Raw genomic sequence first — 15954 nt, forward strand, 5'->3', positions numbered from 1 at the left:
TCCTGCCCACGTCGGGTGCCCAGCCTCCAGAACCAGACTGTCCATTTCTCTTGGTTAGTTGGTTGGTTGGTTTCTTTTTTCTCTCACTGGAAATTGATCCCAAGGGCGTTGGACTGCTGAGCTACATCTCCAGACCTTTTATTTTTTTCTTTTGAGACAGGGTTACTTAGTTGCTGAGGATCTCACAGATTTGCTGAGGCTGGCCTTGAACTTGAGTCTCTGGGATGACATCTGCCGTAGTGCTGGCCATTTCTTTTGTTTTGAACCTCTGGGTTTGTGGCACTTTGTTACAGCAGCCCTAGGAGCTGAATCGCTGGGCCCCTGGGGAGAGCCCGGGGTGCTGCACGTCCCCTGGAAGTCTGGGTGGAGAGGCTCAAGTCTTGGTCCCTCAGCCCCCTGAGCATCCTCAGTTCTAGTTCTGCCACTTAATTAGCTGTTGAATAAGTGACTTAATTCATCACAAAAAACTCTGATGGTCATGGTTTGTCTGACTCTAGCCCTTGCCTCTGAGCCCCTCCTGGGTGTCCAGCAGCCTCCAGGAACTTCACCTTGGATGTGCCAGACACTTTGTACCCTCCCGCTTCCCCAACTGACCTCAGCATCTGCCCTTTCTCACTTTTCCAGGTCTGAAATGCACCCCACTCCCCTCAGTCCTGAGTATTTTCCTGAGAACTGAGTACGAGTAGTTCTGGGTACTAAGTACTGAGTAGTTCTCATGAGTACTGAGGATATCACCCTTTGCTTTCATAACTGCTGTCCCCATGTGGTCATTAAGCCCTGTCACCCAGTTGAGAGGCCACTGGCCTCCTGTCCAATGCACCCTAAATGTGAGTTAGGGGCACATTGAGGGACATGATAAGTGCTCCCTGATAAGTGCTCTTTTTAAAAAAAAAATTCAGTATTTTTTAGTTGTAGATGGACACAATACCTTTATTTTGGTATTGTGGTGCTGAGGATGGAACCCAGTGCCTCACACATGCTAGGCGAGTGCTCTACCACTGAGCTACAGCCCCAGCCTTGGGTGCTCTTGTGTAGGGCTCACTCTGCCCCACCTCAGCACCCCAGCTCTGAAGTTGGGGCTTCTTTTATTTTTTCCCCACTGTTTGGTGTCCCCTGGGAGTCAGGCTCTTGTGGGTAGAGCTACATATTTCAGAAAAGAACCTTGTGAGTGGAGGCCCTTACCTAGGGTCTTTGGTTCTCTCTGTAACTAGTGCTTGAGTGAAGAATCCAGAGAGTCCACGGGTGAATTTGAGAGTCTTAAGAGTGAACAATAAAGGCCAGGTTCTCCACAGGGTCGGTGACATCCTGAACTCTCTCCTGCCCCACCCCATCCTCCTCTCTGATTTTTTTTTTTTTTTTTTTTTTTTTTTTTTTTGGTGCTGGGGATTGAACCCAGGGCCTTGTGCTTGTGAGGCGAGCACTCTACCAACTGAGCTATCTCCCCAGCCCCTCTGATTTTCTCTCTTAGCCAGCTTCCTGGACCTTCTGCAAACACACCAGATTCCCCGTCCCACCTCAGGACCTTTGAATTTGCTCTCCCCCTACCAGGAATGCCCTTCCTCCAGATACTCTGCCATTTCCTCCTTTCGTTTGGACTCTACTCAGATGTCACCCCCACCTGATCACCCACTTTCTTCACTTCCACCCGCTACCGTGCCTTGTTCTCTTTCACTGGACTTCTCGCCCTCTTAACATTGTTTTATATATTGATTGACCATAAGCACCCTCCACCAGAATGTCAACTCCACGAGGGCAGGGTCCTTGTCTGTTTTGATCACCCATTTCCCCAGTGCCTGGAACAGTGGCACCTCATAGGTGCCCAATAAATAACTGTGGAACAATGGAATATAAACTGCGTGATACTACATAAAGCATTTTGTGCAGGTGTGTGTGGGTGTGTTTCCTGGGAGGGAACATATGTTTCAGTAGCTCTCCAGGGAGGTCTGGGAGCCCAAAGTTTTAAGAACTACCAAAAAATCAAGTCTCGCAGGGTGGGAGGAGAACCCCCAGACAGGGCACGGAAAGGGAATCTGGGGTCAAGGTGGAGGACGGGGAGGAAACTGGGAACCAGTTCACAAGACTTGTGTTGGAGGACGTGTGGGGACAGAGCTGGAGAGGAACCCTGCACCCCTTCCCATCCCACCTCCTACTTCCTGGGATTTGGGGCAAGTACAGCTCCTGAGCACCCTCTCCCAGCCTCCAGGGCAGGGCCAGCAGAGACGGCAGAAACACACAGGGACTTCAGAGATAAGTCAAACGCCCTTTATTCGCCAGCACTCAAGGCCCAGGTCCTCCACTCTGAGCCAAAAGGCAACCAACTTAAAATCTGACCAGGGCTCACTCTTTTGCCCTTAAAATAAAACCTAGGCAGTTGCCATTCCCATCCGGGCACAAAGACCCCTTTCCTGTGGGAGCTTTACCGATTTAACTGTTGGAGGAGGAAAAACAGCCAACTCTTATGATTTGGGGGTGGGGAGGAGGTGGCGGAGAGGAAAGGATCCACGGGGGACCTGGGGCTGGGGACAGTGGTGGAGTGGGATGAAGAACAAGGAGGGAGCCGAAGGGTGTCTGCTTGCCCCAGGCTGCTCCCAGGTAAGCCTGAGAAGATGCAGGGCCCCTCCCGGTGGTCCCCTCCCCTGCTCGCTCCTGACGTGGGATGCTGAAGGCAGGGAGGGATGAACATGCGTGGTCCATGTGAGTCCGAGGTCTGCAAGCGCTGACGGCGAGAGGCAGTGTCCAGCCGGCCTCCGTCCTCAGGTTCTCAGGTGGGAGCGTCAGGGCCAGCCTTGTTCACCACTCCAAATTCTGAGGTCAGCTTGGCAGAGCACGCGGGGTCCTGTGGGGCTAAGGATCCAAGAGTTCCCCGAGGAACGGGACTGAGAAGTCAAAGGAGCAGGGCTAGTGATGCCAGCAGGCCTCAGGAGGACTGAAGATCTGTGACCTGTGGCCCAGAGGCAGCCGCAGGGGTGTGTGGTCCATAGAGCAGGGCTCCCTGGACAGGCCAGCCTGGCTGCCAGAAGCCTCCGTCATTTGGGGATCCAGCAGGGATGGAGTGCTGGGGGCAAGGCATCCCAGAGGGTGGTGTGAGTGGAAGGGAGGGTTTAGGGACTTGGTAGGGACTGATCCAGGAGGGACAGTCAGGGGTGCGGGTGGTGGGCACCTCATGGTCCTCAGCGCTTGACCTTGCGGCCTGCTGAGTTGCGACCACTGCGGCGGTAGAGGGACTGCTGGCTGCCGTTGAGCGGGCAATACTTGAGAGTGTGGGCCTGGCCACCTGTGGCTCCGCACAGGGGACACACGTAGTGCCTCAGGATGGGACACACCACCACGCCCTCCGCTGTCTTCAGCTGGTGTGAGGAGTAGACATGGCGGGACTCCCCGTTGTGCTTGCAGAAGTTGCAGAGGGCAGCCCCCAGCCCCTGATCCCGCCCCAGCTGGGGGCCAGGTCCCTGCTCCTCAAGCCTCTCAGCCTCCAACCTTTCTCTCTGGCTCTGGATCAGCGTCAGCACCACCTGGCTCAGGTTGAGGTAGTCCTTCCACATGTCAAAGGGTGGCAGTTCCATGGCAGTGGACAGCCGGAGCAGGGCTGGACCTGGGGCCAGTGGGCAAGAGCAGCAGCTGTTTTGTGCAGCAATAGAGCTGCACCCCCTTTTATACTCCCTAGAGACCCTTCTAAGCAAAGGTGGAGCTTAGGATTTAAAGGGCCCACTCCTGGCCTATGACCCCCATTTGATTGTGGTCTCCCACAGAGGCCCAAGGAGGTCATACCCCTGGTCCCTCCACCTCCAAAGTGCTCTGTGGTCTCCAGAAAGGCCCTTCCACTCCCTGGGCCTCAGTTTCCCTGTCGGTTCCATTTTGATGTCTGAATATAAATGCCCTCCCCCATCCTCCTTGCTCCAAGGCTGGAGGGGCTGCTCCCTCTGTACACTTTAGAGCTATTCCTATTCTTTCTTTCTTTTTCTTTTTTTGACTTTTAAATGTTTTATTATTTCATTATAGACAGACATAATATGGGGGTTCATTTTGACATAATCATACAAGGATAAAATGTAGTTTGCTCCAATTCAACCCCCAGTATTTCCCCAGCACATTGGCTTTTTTCTTAAAGTTCTCTTTTTTTAAAAATTTAACTTTAAAAAAAATTATTTGTTCTCATTAGTTATCCATGACAGTTGAATGAACTTTGACACAACATGCATAAGTGGAGTATAATTTCTCATTCTTCCGGTTGTACATGACGTAGAATCCCGCGGGTCTTGTAGTCATCTATGCACATAGGGTCATAATACCTGATTTATTCTATCATTCCTACCCTCATTACCCCTCCCCTCCCTTCACTCCCCTCTGCCCATTCCCATTCTTCCTAACAGCCCCTCACTCTGAGCCAGACACTGTGAGGCACAGTTACCTGCTTGATCTGACTTAATCCTCACGGTAACTCCATGAGGGAGACAGTTATGATCCTGTTTTATTGATGAGTAGCTGAAGCTCAGAAGGGGAACCTCACTGACTCATAGTCACACAGCATGCAATTGGCAGAACTGGGTCTATAGAACTCCAAGGCAAGTCCTTCTTAAACCTCTTAAAACCTAAAGTAGAAGTCACTTTTTCCCTCCTGCTATGCTCAGGATGGAATCCAGGGCCTTGGGCATGCTAGGTAGGTATTCTACCACTGAGTTATATTCCCAAACACTCTGTGTGTGTGTGTGTGTGTGTGTGTGTGTGTGTGTGTGTGTGTGTACACATAGGGCCTGGACCATGCTGAGCATGCACTTTATCACTGAGCCACACCTTCAGACCCAGAAGGAGATAATTGTTCAATGGATATTTATTGGGTACATACTACAGTGCTCAGTACACATGATCTCTTTGAATATCAAGGTGGTATGATAGTTTACATTTTATAAAGGAGAAAAAGAGACTCAAGGAATGTACTTAAGGTCACACAGCAGGGAAGTGGCAGAGCTGGGATAGACACCTATATCTTAACACCAGGGACACTGGGAATTGATGTCTGAAGTAGCAGAGCACCCTGGCAGTGAATTGAGCACAAATCTCCCACAGTTTGGGGAAGGGACAGACAGCAGCATCAGTAAGTGCTCAGTGGGCTGGGCTTGTGGCTCAGTGGTAGAGCATTTGTCTAGCATGTGTGAGGCACTGGGTTCGATTCTCAGCACCACATATAAATAAATAAACATAAAGGTCCATGGAAAACTAAATAATATATATATATATATATATAAATAAATTAGTGCTCAGTAAGCAGCCCAAGTTCAAATCTGCTCTACTACCTGCAGCTATGAACGGCGGATTATTTAACCTTGCACAGCCTCAGTTTCCTCTTCTGTTCAAAGATGACGTCAGCACCTGCCTCAGAGCACGGACTGCTACTGTGGTCATAAAGTCGCTAAAGCAGGGCTGGGGTTGTAGCTCAGTGGTAGAGCGCTTGCCTAGCATGTGTGAGGCACTGGGTTCAAGCCTCGGCACCAGATGAAAATATAAATAGATAATAAGGTCCATTGACAACTAAAAAATGTAAAAAAAAAAAAAAAAAGTCCCTAGCGCAGAGCCTGACCTGTGGAAGGTGTTATGAAACGTTGGCGATGGTGATTCAGACTCAATTAATGCCGTAAGCCTAGGACTTCCTTGCTGGACGTCTCCTCTGGGCCAGTTCCTTCCCCAGACCTGTGAAGGAGGGTCTATTAAAAGTCCGATTGCACAGAGAGCTCGTCCCAAGTCATATATGGTCAGTAAGTGGTGGACTGGAGCCAAGGCTGTCTGTCCCTCCTGCCCACTGTGAGCCTACTATGAGCCAAATCTAAGTGATGGAGGGCCAGGAGCAGAGCTCGGAGGGACCTGCCAGGTACAGGCACAGACTGAGGTAGGACACCAGGAAGGGGAGCGGAATCTGAACTGCAGAGCTTTTCAGAAGAGAGAACAGATCTCTCGGTCACGAAGATGTCCTTGAAGGAAGAGACCGTGGTCTGCGGCGAGGTAGAAGGAAGGGGACCGGGACAGGCGTGGGGGCCCTGTGCCAAGCACTTGGTTTCAGGTCACACCAGTGACCTTTTTAGCTCAGGGTTGAGCTGCTTGGCCGTGCGACCCAGCGACCACGGCTGCAGCGGTGATGGGAAGACCGAGGGGAGGCAGGGGGCCGGTTCGAGGCCCCACGTGTTGTTTGGGGAATCCCGGATCCTGCGCCCCCCGCCCCTTGTTTTCTTCCAGGACTCTGTTGCTCCCGCCTGTCTGCCCCGCCCCCGCCCGGGCGCCGCCCCGCCGCCCCCCGCGGGCTGTTTACTTGCGAGTTTCCCTCTCGCCCCCTCGACGCCCGCGGAACACGCGGGGGCCCAGAGACGCGTGGGAGGGGCTCGGGTAGAAATCCTGGGAGGAGGGAGAGAGAACCAGGCAGCCAGGGCTTGCAGAGACCCAGACGGGAGCCGAAGACCACAGACGTGGTCCTCATGGTTATTGTCCTTGTCGCTGTTGCACGCTGGTCTGTGCAGTCTCATTGGGACAGCCTTGTAGTCCTCTAATAGTCCCGTTGTACAGAGGAAAACACTGAGGCCAAGAGAGGACGTTCTTCATTGATGGCATCGATCCGTTTTGTTCTTTCTTTCCTTTATAAAATATATCTTTTAGATGTAGATGGACCTTTATTTTATTCATTCATTTATATGCGGTGCTGTGAATCGGACCCAGTGCCTCACACATGCCAGGCAAGCGCTCTACCACTGAGCCACAACCCCAGCCCCCCTGTCTTTTTATATTTTATTTAGAGACAGGATCTGACTGAGTTGTTTTGGGCCTTGCTGAGTTGCGGAGGCGGGCTTTGAACTTGAGATCTTCATGCCTCAGCCTCCCCAGCCGCGGGGATTAAAATTGTGCGAGACTATGCTGGACTCTTGGTTCATCTTAGCCCAGGGCTGTAGAGAGAGGAGGGACACTTCCACACTCAGTGAACCAGGAGAGAGCAGCTGCAGAAGAGAGAAAACAAGAGTAAGGTGTTACTCAGTGTGGGGACATGCATGTGGACGCTGCAGCCATGGGGCTGGGTCCCGTCCTGGCTCCGCTGCTTCCACTTTCAGGGTTCAGAGCAAGTGATGCCGGCCCAATGGGTCTGTTTCCCCCATTTCTCAAAAAAGGAAGATTATTGTAGATCCCATTAGGAGACTTCTCTGAGGATGACAGGACATTAGAATAGGTAGGTAATGAGCATTAACTAACTTTATTTTTAGGTACTGGAGATTGAACCCAAGGACACTTTACATCCCAGTCCTTTTTATTTATTTTATTTTGAGACAGGGTCTCCCTAAATTTCCCAGGCTGGCCTTGAACTTGCCACCCCCCCCCCCCCTTCAGCCTCCTGAGTCCCTAGGATTACAGGAATGCACCACCTACCTTGGCTGTTATTTTTAATTGTATTCTCTCCTAATAGTTTACTGAAGAGCCCTAAATGGAGAGATGGAGGTCCTGGTGGGTACAGAGCGATGGAAAAATATTTGCTCATTCAACAAATATTTACTGAATGCCTGAAATGTGTCTAGCATTTTTAGAGGTGCTGAAGATACACCCATGAACAGCAGGCAAAAATCCCTGCCCCCTCAGAGTTGAGTTATGTAGCAAATAATATAGGCAGACGAGGTATAGTATGTCAGGCTGAGCTATGGAGGAAAAAATAAAGGAATAGAATGACAGTGGAGAGGGGAGGCCTCGTGGAGGAGATGACACTGGAGGAAAATCTTAAAGGACTGGAGAGGAGCTTTGCAGAGGCGAGCGTGTTCAGGGGTCAGCAAGGGGGCCAGTGTGGTTTGGAGATTGAACAGGGAGTTGGGGGAGAGGGTATAAAGGAAGAAAATTACTCCTGTTTTCCAAATGAGGAAATTGAGGCTTGAGAGGTGATGTCACTTGGCTCAAGTGACACAAGATCACAAGCTGGGATTTAAACCAGTGTCTGTGTCCAAATCTCCTGGGATGCCTGTGAAGAATGCTGGTGTGTGTGCATCTGCCTGCACACCCACTTTACTCAGATGGGCTGGGAGTTTGTAATTGTGATCCCATCCCCAGTTCTTATGTACTCGGGTCTGGGCTGGGATTTCTTGGTACTGCTTTGTCCCCAGCACAGGGCCTGGGTAGCTCCCCACTGTCAGTCTACAGAAAGTGAATGCTGAACAAATGAGCAAATGTATGAATGTCAAGCTGCAGACTTTGGACTATATACTGAAGAGGGCACTGGGGAGCCAAAGAAGGTTTGTAAGTGAGAGAGGACCCTGGTCCTTTCTGAGCTTTAGAAACACTTCCAACTTCCTGCCCTTTCTGTTTCTTGCATATATGCCCCTTCTGCTCACTGATTCCCACTGTTCTTCAAGTACCAGCTGGGTTGTCCCTTCCCATCCTCCAGGAAGCCCACCTGGTCTTCAGGCTGTCACCATCTGGGGACCAGTCTGTCTTCCCCCACAAGACTAAGAGCCCCTTGAGGACAGAGCCGGTAGTACGTTGGTCATGACTGTCCCCAGAACTGCTCTGCACTGGGCTGGGCACTCAGAGAAACCTCCTTTGGAAAATTGAAGGAGACCAAATCTAGGGCAGGAGAGGGGAGGGTGAGGTGGGGACTAGCCACCCCACCAGGCACTCCCAGCCTCCTACCAAGGCCGGCTCTCCTCCTCTGAGTAAGCCTTATTTTGAACTACTTTCTGCTTCATTGCAACCACCCAGAGGTCCTGGACAGCAAAATTAAGTAAGTGAAGTGGAAATGGGGACAACGGAGGCGATGTATTTGGTTGAGATTGAAACTCGGCTTCTCCTGATTCTGGTGATTCACTGTATGCATGTGTGTGTGTGTGTGTGTGTTCGGCAGGGGATGCTGTGGTTGATCCTAGGGCTTACCCATGGCACTCTGCCACTGACCTACACCCCCAGACTTAGCTCATCTCTCTCTCTCTCTCTCTCTTTGATGCAGGAGATTGAACCCAGGGGCCCTTGACCAGTGGGCCACATCCCCAGACCTGTTTTATATTTTATTTAGAGACAGGGTCTCACTGAGCTGCTTAGTGCCTTGCTAAGTTGCTGAGGCTGGCTTTGACCTTGCAGTCCTCCTCAGCCTCCCATGGAATTACAGGCGTGTGCCCAAGCCTTCTCTCTTGAAGTACCCAGATCTAATGTTTTTGTCAGTCCTACTGTTATTTGTTTTTATGCTGCTGGGGTCCAACGCAGTCTTCTGATTGCTAGCAGAGCTATTATTTGTTTATTTAAGGACTAATTTAGAGTGTGGAAGGGGAAACTAAATAGCAACTTGAACCGGCAGGCACCACCTTAACCAAGCCATCAAGGTGCTAGGCCCTCTGAGTTCATGCTATGTAGCTCTGTATGATAGATGAAAATGACACTGCAGAATTTAAATATTTGTTTTGAGACAGGGTCTTGCTGAGTTGCTTAGGGCCTCGCTAAATTGCTGAGGCTGGCTTTGCACTCTAGATCCTCCTGTCTCAGCCTCCAGAGCTGCTGGGGTTACAGGCATGCCCCACCGTGCCTGGCTAACACTTTAGCTTTTTCATGTTTTCTCTCCAATCTGTAATTTCAGTCTCGATGAGAAATGATCAGACAGACTCAAACGGGGGGATATTCTACAAAATACAGCCTGTGTGGAGTGTGGTGGTACACGCATGTAATCCTAGCGCCTCGGGAGGCTGAGGCAGGAGGATCTCAAATTCAAAGCCAGTCTTAGCAATTTAGGGAGGCTCTTAAGCAACTTTGTCTCTAAATAAAAAAACATAAAAGGGCTGGGGATGTTGCTCAGTGGTTAAGCATCCCTGGGTTCAATCCCCAGTACCAAAACAAAACAACAACAAAAACCATCTGTAACAGTGTACTCTTCAACAGTCTCAGGGTCATGGAAAACAAGGAAAGACTAAGAAACTGTTACAAGTTGGAGGAGCCAAAGGAGAGATGAAAACTAAATGAAATGTGTATCCTGGGTTCAACAGAAAAAGGAATTTATTGGAAAAACTGGTGAAGATCTGAAAAAACTTTGTAGTTTCATTTCAGATGTGAATTTCAGAGTTTTGATAAACAGCATGGTTATATGACATGTTAAAATTAGAAGAAGCAGAATGAGGATATGTGGGAACTCTACAGGATTTTTTCAAATCTTCTGCAAACCTGAAATTATTTCAAAATAAAAAGTTTTAAGAAAATAGAATCTATCATTTATACCCAGATATGTATCCAGTGATCTAGCTTATTTAAAAATTCCACAACAGTCCTTGTCTTTTACCTAAAGTATTTATTCATTTATATTTTGTGTAACTACTAATATATTTGAGGTTAAATACATATTGTTTTATTTTATACTTTTATTTGCCCTTCCTGAAATATGTTTCTTTTCTTTTTTTGGTCCAGGGGATTGAACCCTGGGCACTTACACTGAGCCACATCACCAGCCCTTTTTATATATTCTATTTAGAGACAGGGTCTTGCTAAGTTGCTTAGGGCCTCGCTAAGTTGCTGAGGCTGGCTTTGAACTAGCGATCCTCTTGCCCCAGGCTTCTGAGCCACTGGGATTATAGGCATGTGCTGATATATGTTTCTTGTCTCTTTTTGTTTTTTCAGAACTGGGGATGGTACCCATGGCCTTGTGCATGCTAGGCAAGTGCTCTACCACTGAGCTACATCCCCGACCTTTTGTCTCTTTTTATTTGTTTGGGTTTTTAAAAAAAAATCACTAAATCCCACAACCTGCACCAGGTTAAAAGTTATAAATGATTCTATCCTTCTAGGGGTTTGAGGAATTACAAATGTATAGTTTTCATGTAGAAGTTCGTTTTTTAAAACTTTACCTATTCCTGGATGATAAAAAGACCTTAGAACACCTTAAACTCATTTAATCTCTTTTCAACTCATATGATACTGAGGTTTGGAATTTTAAGTTTGTTTTCTTCTATGTTATTTCCTCACTAGATGTAACTGTTTTTTAATTAACTAATTTTCAAGATGGGGTCTTGCTGTATTCCTCAGGATGGCTTTGAATTCCTGCACTTGCTGGGCACCGTGATGCATGCCTGTAATCCCAGTGACTTGAGAGGCTGAGACAGTAGATTCATAAATTGGAGGTCAGCCTGAGCAACTTAGGGAGACTGTCTCAAAATAAAAAATAAAAAGGACTGGGGATGGAGCTCAGTGGTGAAGTGCCTCTGGGTGGTTCAATCACCAGTATCAGGAAGGAAGGAAGGCAGGAAGGAAGGAAGGGAGGGAGGGAGGAAGGAAACAACTTCCTGGGTTTAAGGAAATCCTCCTGCCTCAACCTCCGGAGTAGTTGGGACTGCAGTTGTGCACCACCGTGCCCAGCTAATGTTACTATTGCAAGTGAAAAAAATGTTTTCTTACATTTCCTGTGTATTGACCCTTTTCTTCATTCTTCCTTCTTTCTGGAAGCTTCTATTTGATGTCATACTTGCCATCTGCCTACATATAACCTTTATAATTTTCTGTAGTGAAGATCTGATGGTGATAAACTCTGTTTTGTGGTCTGAAATATTTTACTTTATGTTAAGTGAATTGAAATTTTATTACATTCAATGAAATATGAAAACGTGTGTGGATGATAGTAGAGTGAAGCAGACAGTATTACCTCATGTACATGTATGACTGCATGAGTGATGTGATCCTGCAATATGTACAATCAGAAAAATGAGAGATTATATCTCATTTATGTGTAATCTATCAAAATATATAAGTGCATTTACTGTCATGTACAACTAATTAGAACAAATTTTAAAAATTTAAAAAAGGACTGGGGGTGTGACTCAGTGGTTAAGCACCCCTGGGTTCAATCCCTGGTACTAAAAATAAATGAATAAACATATATGTATGTGTGGGGAGAAAAAAGGAAAAAAAAAAAAAAAAAAGAAATGTGTTCTGAGCTGAATTGTGTCCCCTAATCCCCAAATTCATATGTCAAATCCCCCCTTTTTCGGGGGTGCTGGGGATTGAACTCAAGGCCTTGGACATGCAAGGCAAGCACCCTACCAACTGAGCTACATCCCCAGCCCTGTTGAATCCCTCATATCCAGTACCTCAGAAAGTGAACGATTTGGAGATGGGGCTGTTAAAAGAGGTAATTTGAAGTTAGGGTGAGCCCTAATCCAGTCCAACCAGTGTCCTTATAAGACAAGTAAATTACAAGGAAACAGACTGTGCAGAGGAAAGCCCATGTGAGCACACAGGGTGAAGGCAGCCATCTGCATGCCAACCAGAGAGGCCACAGAAGAAATGAACCTTCTGACGCCTTGATCTTGGATTTTTAGACTCTAAAACTGTGAGAAGGTTAAGTATCTGTTGTTTAAGTCATCCAGTCTGTGGTATTTTGTTATGGCAACTCTAACAAACTAATACCATGTACATGCTTAAAAGTTATTTTTGCAGGGTATAAAAGTCAACATTAGCAGTTCCATGGGGCTGTGGACATAACTCAGTGCAGAATACTTCTCTAGCATGCGTGAGGCCCCAGGTTCAATCTCCAGTACCATTAAAAAAAAAAAAAAGAAGCTGGGTGCAGTGGTGTCCACCTGCAATCCCTGTAACTTGGTAGACTGAGGCAGGAGGATAGAAAGTTGGAGACTAGTATGGGCAATTTAGCAAGATCCTGTCTCAAAATAAAATGAAAATGGCTGGGGATGTGGCTCAGTGGTAGAGCGCTTGCCTAGCATATGTGAGGTCGTGGGGTCTATCTCCAGAACTTCCAAAAGAAGTTCTGTTTTTCCAGCACATTGAAGGTTTCGTTTCGCATCCTTGTGACTTTTTGTACCAAGAATTGAACCAGGGGTGCTTATCCACTGAGTCACATCCCCAGCCCTTTTTTATATTTCATTTTGAGACAGGGTCTCATTAAGTTGCTTAGGACCTCACTAAGTTGCTGAGGCTGATCTTGAATTTGAGATCCTCTGCTGCAGCCTCCGAAACTGCTGGGATTACAGGCATGTGCTACCACGCCTGGTCATGGTGGGCAGCATATTGAGAAGTCCCCTTCGGCCTAATGGGATTCTTTTACTGAAGGGATGAAGGGAGCCTATTTTCCCTGGCTACCTACAGTCGTTTTACTATGAGTTGTTCAAGTTAAGGCTTTTTTTTTTTTTTTGGGTCTGGAGATTTTTCAACTCTTTGCATCCCCTCTCTCTTCCCTCTAGGGCTGCTCTTTGCCTGTGTGTTGGACATTTCCTTTTTTTTTTTTTTCTTTGTGGTACTGGGGATCAAACTCAGGGTCTTCTGCTTGCGAGGCAAACACTCTACCAGCTGAGCAGTCTCCCCAGCCCTGCTGGACATTTCCTTAACACCATCCAGCCTCTTAGCCTCTTTCTTTGGGCTCTTGGTGATATATCCTGAATGATTTCTTCTGTCCTCCCATGCTGTTTACTAATTCTCTCTTCCATTGTGTCTACTCCATTGCTAAACATACCTGTTGAGTTTTAAATTTCAGGGGTTATTTATTCATTTTTAGAAGTTCTAGTTGGTTCTTTTAAAAGATGAACATCATGAACATCAGGCTGGGGTGTAGCTTAGTGCTCAGCACGTGTGTGGCCTGGGGTTCCATCTCCAGCATCACTACAACAACCCCCCGAACCCAGGTCACTCTTTCTAGTTTCCTGTTCCTGGCAGCTGTTTTCAGGTGTCTGATGTCTGCACTCCCACGTGGGAACCATAACCGTGCTAAAATTGGTGTCAGATCTTTCCAGTATGGAAGAGTCTGAAAACACCTGTTCTGTTTTTCTGGTGCTTGGTGGTGTTATATTTCCTTGTGGCCTGATTATCTTGGCTGAGTGACAGTTGACCTTTACATTTAACTGTGGGATTTCCCGGAGGCTTGACGTGGACCTGCCACCTCCAGAGGCTGTGTTGGCTTTGGCCAGCCTCCCCATCACACTTTCGGTTAGAGCCTCCTCAGACCTGGTTTTGGCTTGCTCTCTCTGGAATCACCCACTTATCTGTTGCAATGTTGTCGATGTGTCCCTGGGTCATGCTAAGGCCATGACTTCTTGGGAACTTCCCTTCCTTCTCCTGTTCTGCCCAGTGTTGAGGCTGCTGCCCCTGGAGTTGGGGACGGGGTCAAATTTTGCCCTCAGGGGAAAGCACTCTGGGGTCCCAACTTGGTGTGGAGTCTTTCTTTCCACTTCCTGTCCTGGCCAGGCCCTGGACCTTAACTCTGAAGGCCATGATACTTTAATTGAACCATGCTCTTGAAGGTCTGCCACCTTTTGTTTATTCTTCTACACTGTTTACTTGTAAACGTTATAGGTGTTTGCTGGTTTTTTTTCATCAGTGCTTTCTTTTCTTTTCTTTTTTTTTTATTCAGAGGAATACTAGGTTTATTTGGAATCAAAATACACTACAAAAAATACAGGTATTTGTTCTTTTACTGCTTTTTCTAGCTCCAAAATTCTTCCAGTTTTGGATAGATTTGCCATGCCGGAGGAAATCTAAGTTAAGGCATTGAGAGTCCACAAAGCTTCCCTGGTAGAGCATATTCTATTAGTCTAATCACATTTGACAAATAAGCTAATAAATTTAATTATCTCAGAAAAACTCTATTACCCAGGTTTTATATATCTTCCTCCTTTAGATGAGTATCATTTTAATTTGTGATACACTGAGAACAATAACTATATTTTGCAATATAGTTATATTTTGCATCAATAACTATATTTTGCATTTATGGTTTAAGAATCCTATATTTTAAAAAGACTTGTGTTTGGTAACTATGATGATAAGAGAAATTAGAAACCAAATAGATGGCATTTATAAAAGCATATATCAAGGAAAGATTTAAAGTGCAAAGCCCTTTCTAATTCCTAATTTTTCCTAATTTCACTCCAGATTACATCAAAGAGAAAATAGCAATCCTGAGACTTTTACCACCTCAAATTTCGGATAGGTTGCTTTTCAGAATGATTTTTCTAATCAACATTATATGAAATCTTCTAGTAGATAAAAGGCCAAATGTTTACATTCTTCTCAAGAGTTAAATGAATTTTTATGTATTAACATAGATCATATTCCAATGTTCACCATACTAAGCAGGAAGGAATAATTAATTTTCATCATCCATGTACGGTACAAATAAGAAGTTAAAATAGAATTTTCTTTGATGGTCAATACTGTAGATTCCATGTTACGATGAATTCTAAGAACACAAATTTCTGCATCTTAGGTAGAAAGTGTACTTTAGTAGTTGTAACAACATCTTCAAAGAGTTTTCAGTTTGTCTTTATCTTGCTCTTTCTGACTGCAAAGTGCAAAAGATTCCTGCACAAACTGCCTACACATTGGGCACTGCTGAAAATACTTGACACAGCCGTCGCACAGGCAGGTGTGCCTGCATGGCAAGAGCACCCCGTTCACACTTCCGTTCTGGCAAACCACACAGTCCTTGCTGTTCTCTTCAGACAGCTCCACTTCACTTTCAGACAGTCCAGCCTTTTCCAACAAACTTTGGTCTGTGTTTTTTTCTTCCACAGAGGGATTGCCGGAGGAAGTTGAATTATTATTTGCAGACATGAAAAGTTGCTTCAGATCATGAAATTGACCTTGAGCCAGAAGTAAATATTGATACAATATTCTGCAGGAAAGTTTATAAGTCTTATCAGGAATATGAATTACTGATACCATGGAAATTTGTAATTGAAGCTGTAGATGGATTAGTGATCTCTAAGCCAAAAGGATTCTTGACTTGTCTCATTTGCTTTTTGAAAACTCTTGTGTTGAACTGGGTCTCTTCTGAATTTCTCAGAATTACTGGAACATCCCAACCAAACCATCCTAGTACCAGGCCGGTGGTCACGATGAAGCAGGTAAAGACCACTGCGATATAGAAAAGCGGCGAGTATTCATAAAGCGTTACCAGAAACACCGCAGCCATCAGGGTCCCCTGGGCTGAGCCCGGCTCCAGCCGCCCAGCCCAGCCCAGGC

At 46.7% G+C, this 15954-nt stretch overlaps 2 protein-coding genes across 2 annotated transcripts; both read right to left on the reverse strand.

Moving 5' to 3' along the window:
- Window positions 1-3170: 3170 nt before the first annotated feature.
- On the reverse strand, window positions 3171-3563 carry NANOS2 (nanos C2HC-type zinc finger 2; the record flags this gene model as incomplete). The annotated part of the gene is made up of 1 exon (XM_079117461.1): window positions 3171-3563. The coding sequence occupies one exon, from the start codon at window positions 3561-3563 to the stop codon at window positions 3171-3173; it is 393 nt and encodes a 130-aa protein (XP_078973587.1).
- An 11922-nt stretch (window positions 3564-15485) lies between these two features.
- LOC306647885 (cell growth regulator with RING finger domain protein 1-like) lies at window positions 15486-15954 on the reverse strand. Its single transcript, XM_079117467.1, has one exon. It carries the CDS (start codon window positions 15902-15904, stop codon window positions 15629-15631), a length of 276 nt encoding a protein of 91 aa, XP_078973593.1. The 5' UTR covers window positions 15905-15954; the 3' UTR covers window positions 15486-15628.

This window comes from Sciurus vulgaris (assembly GCF_902686455.1).
Source record: "Sciurus vulgaris genome assembly, chromosome: 17".
Taxonomy (NCBI): domain Eukaryota; kingdom Metazoa; phylum Chordata; class Mammalia; order Rodentia; family Sciuridae; genus Sciurus; species Sciurus vulgaris.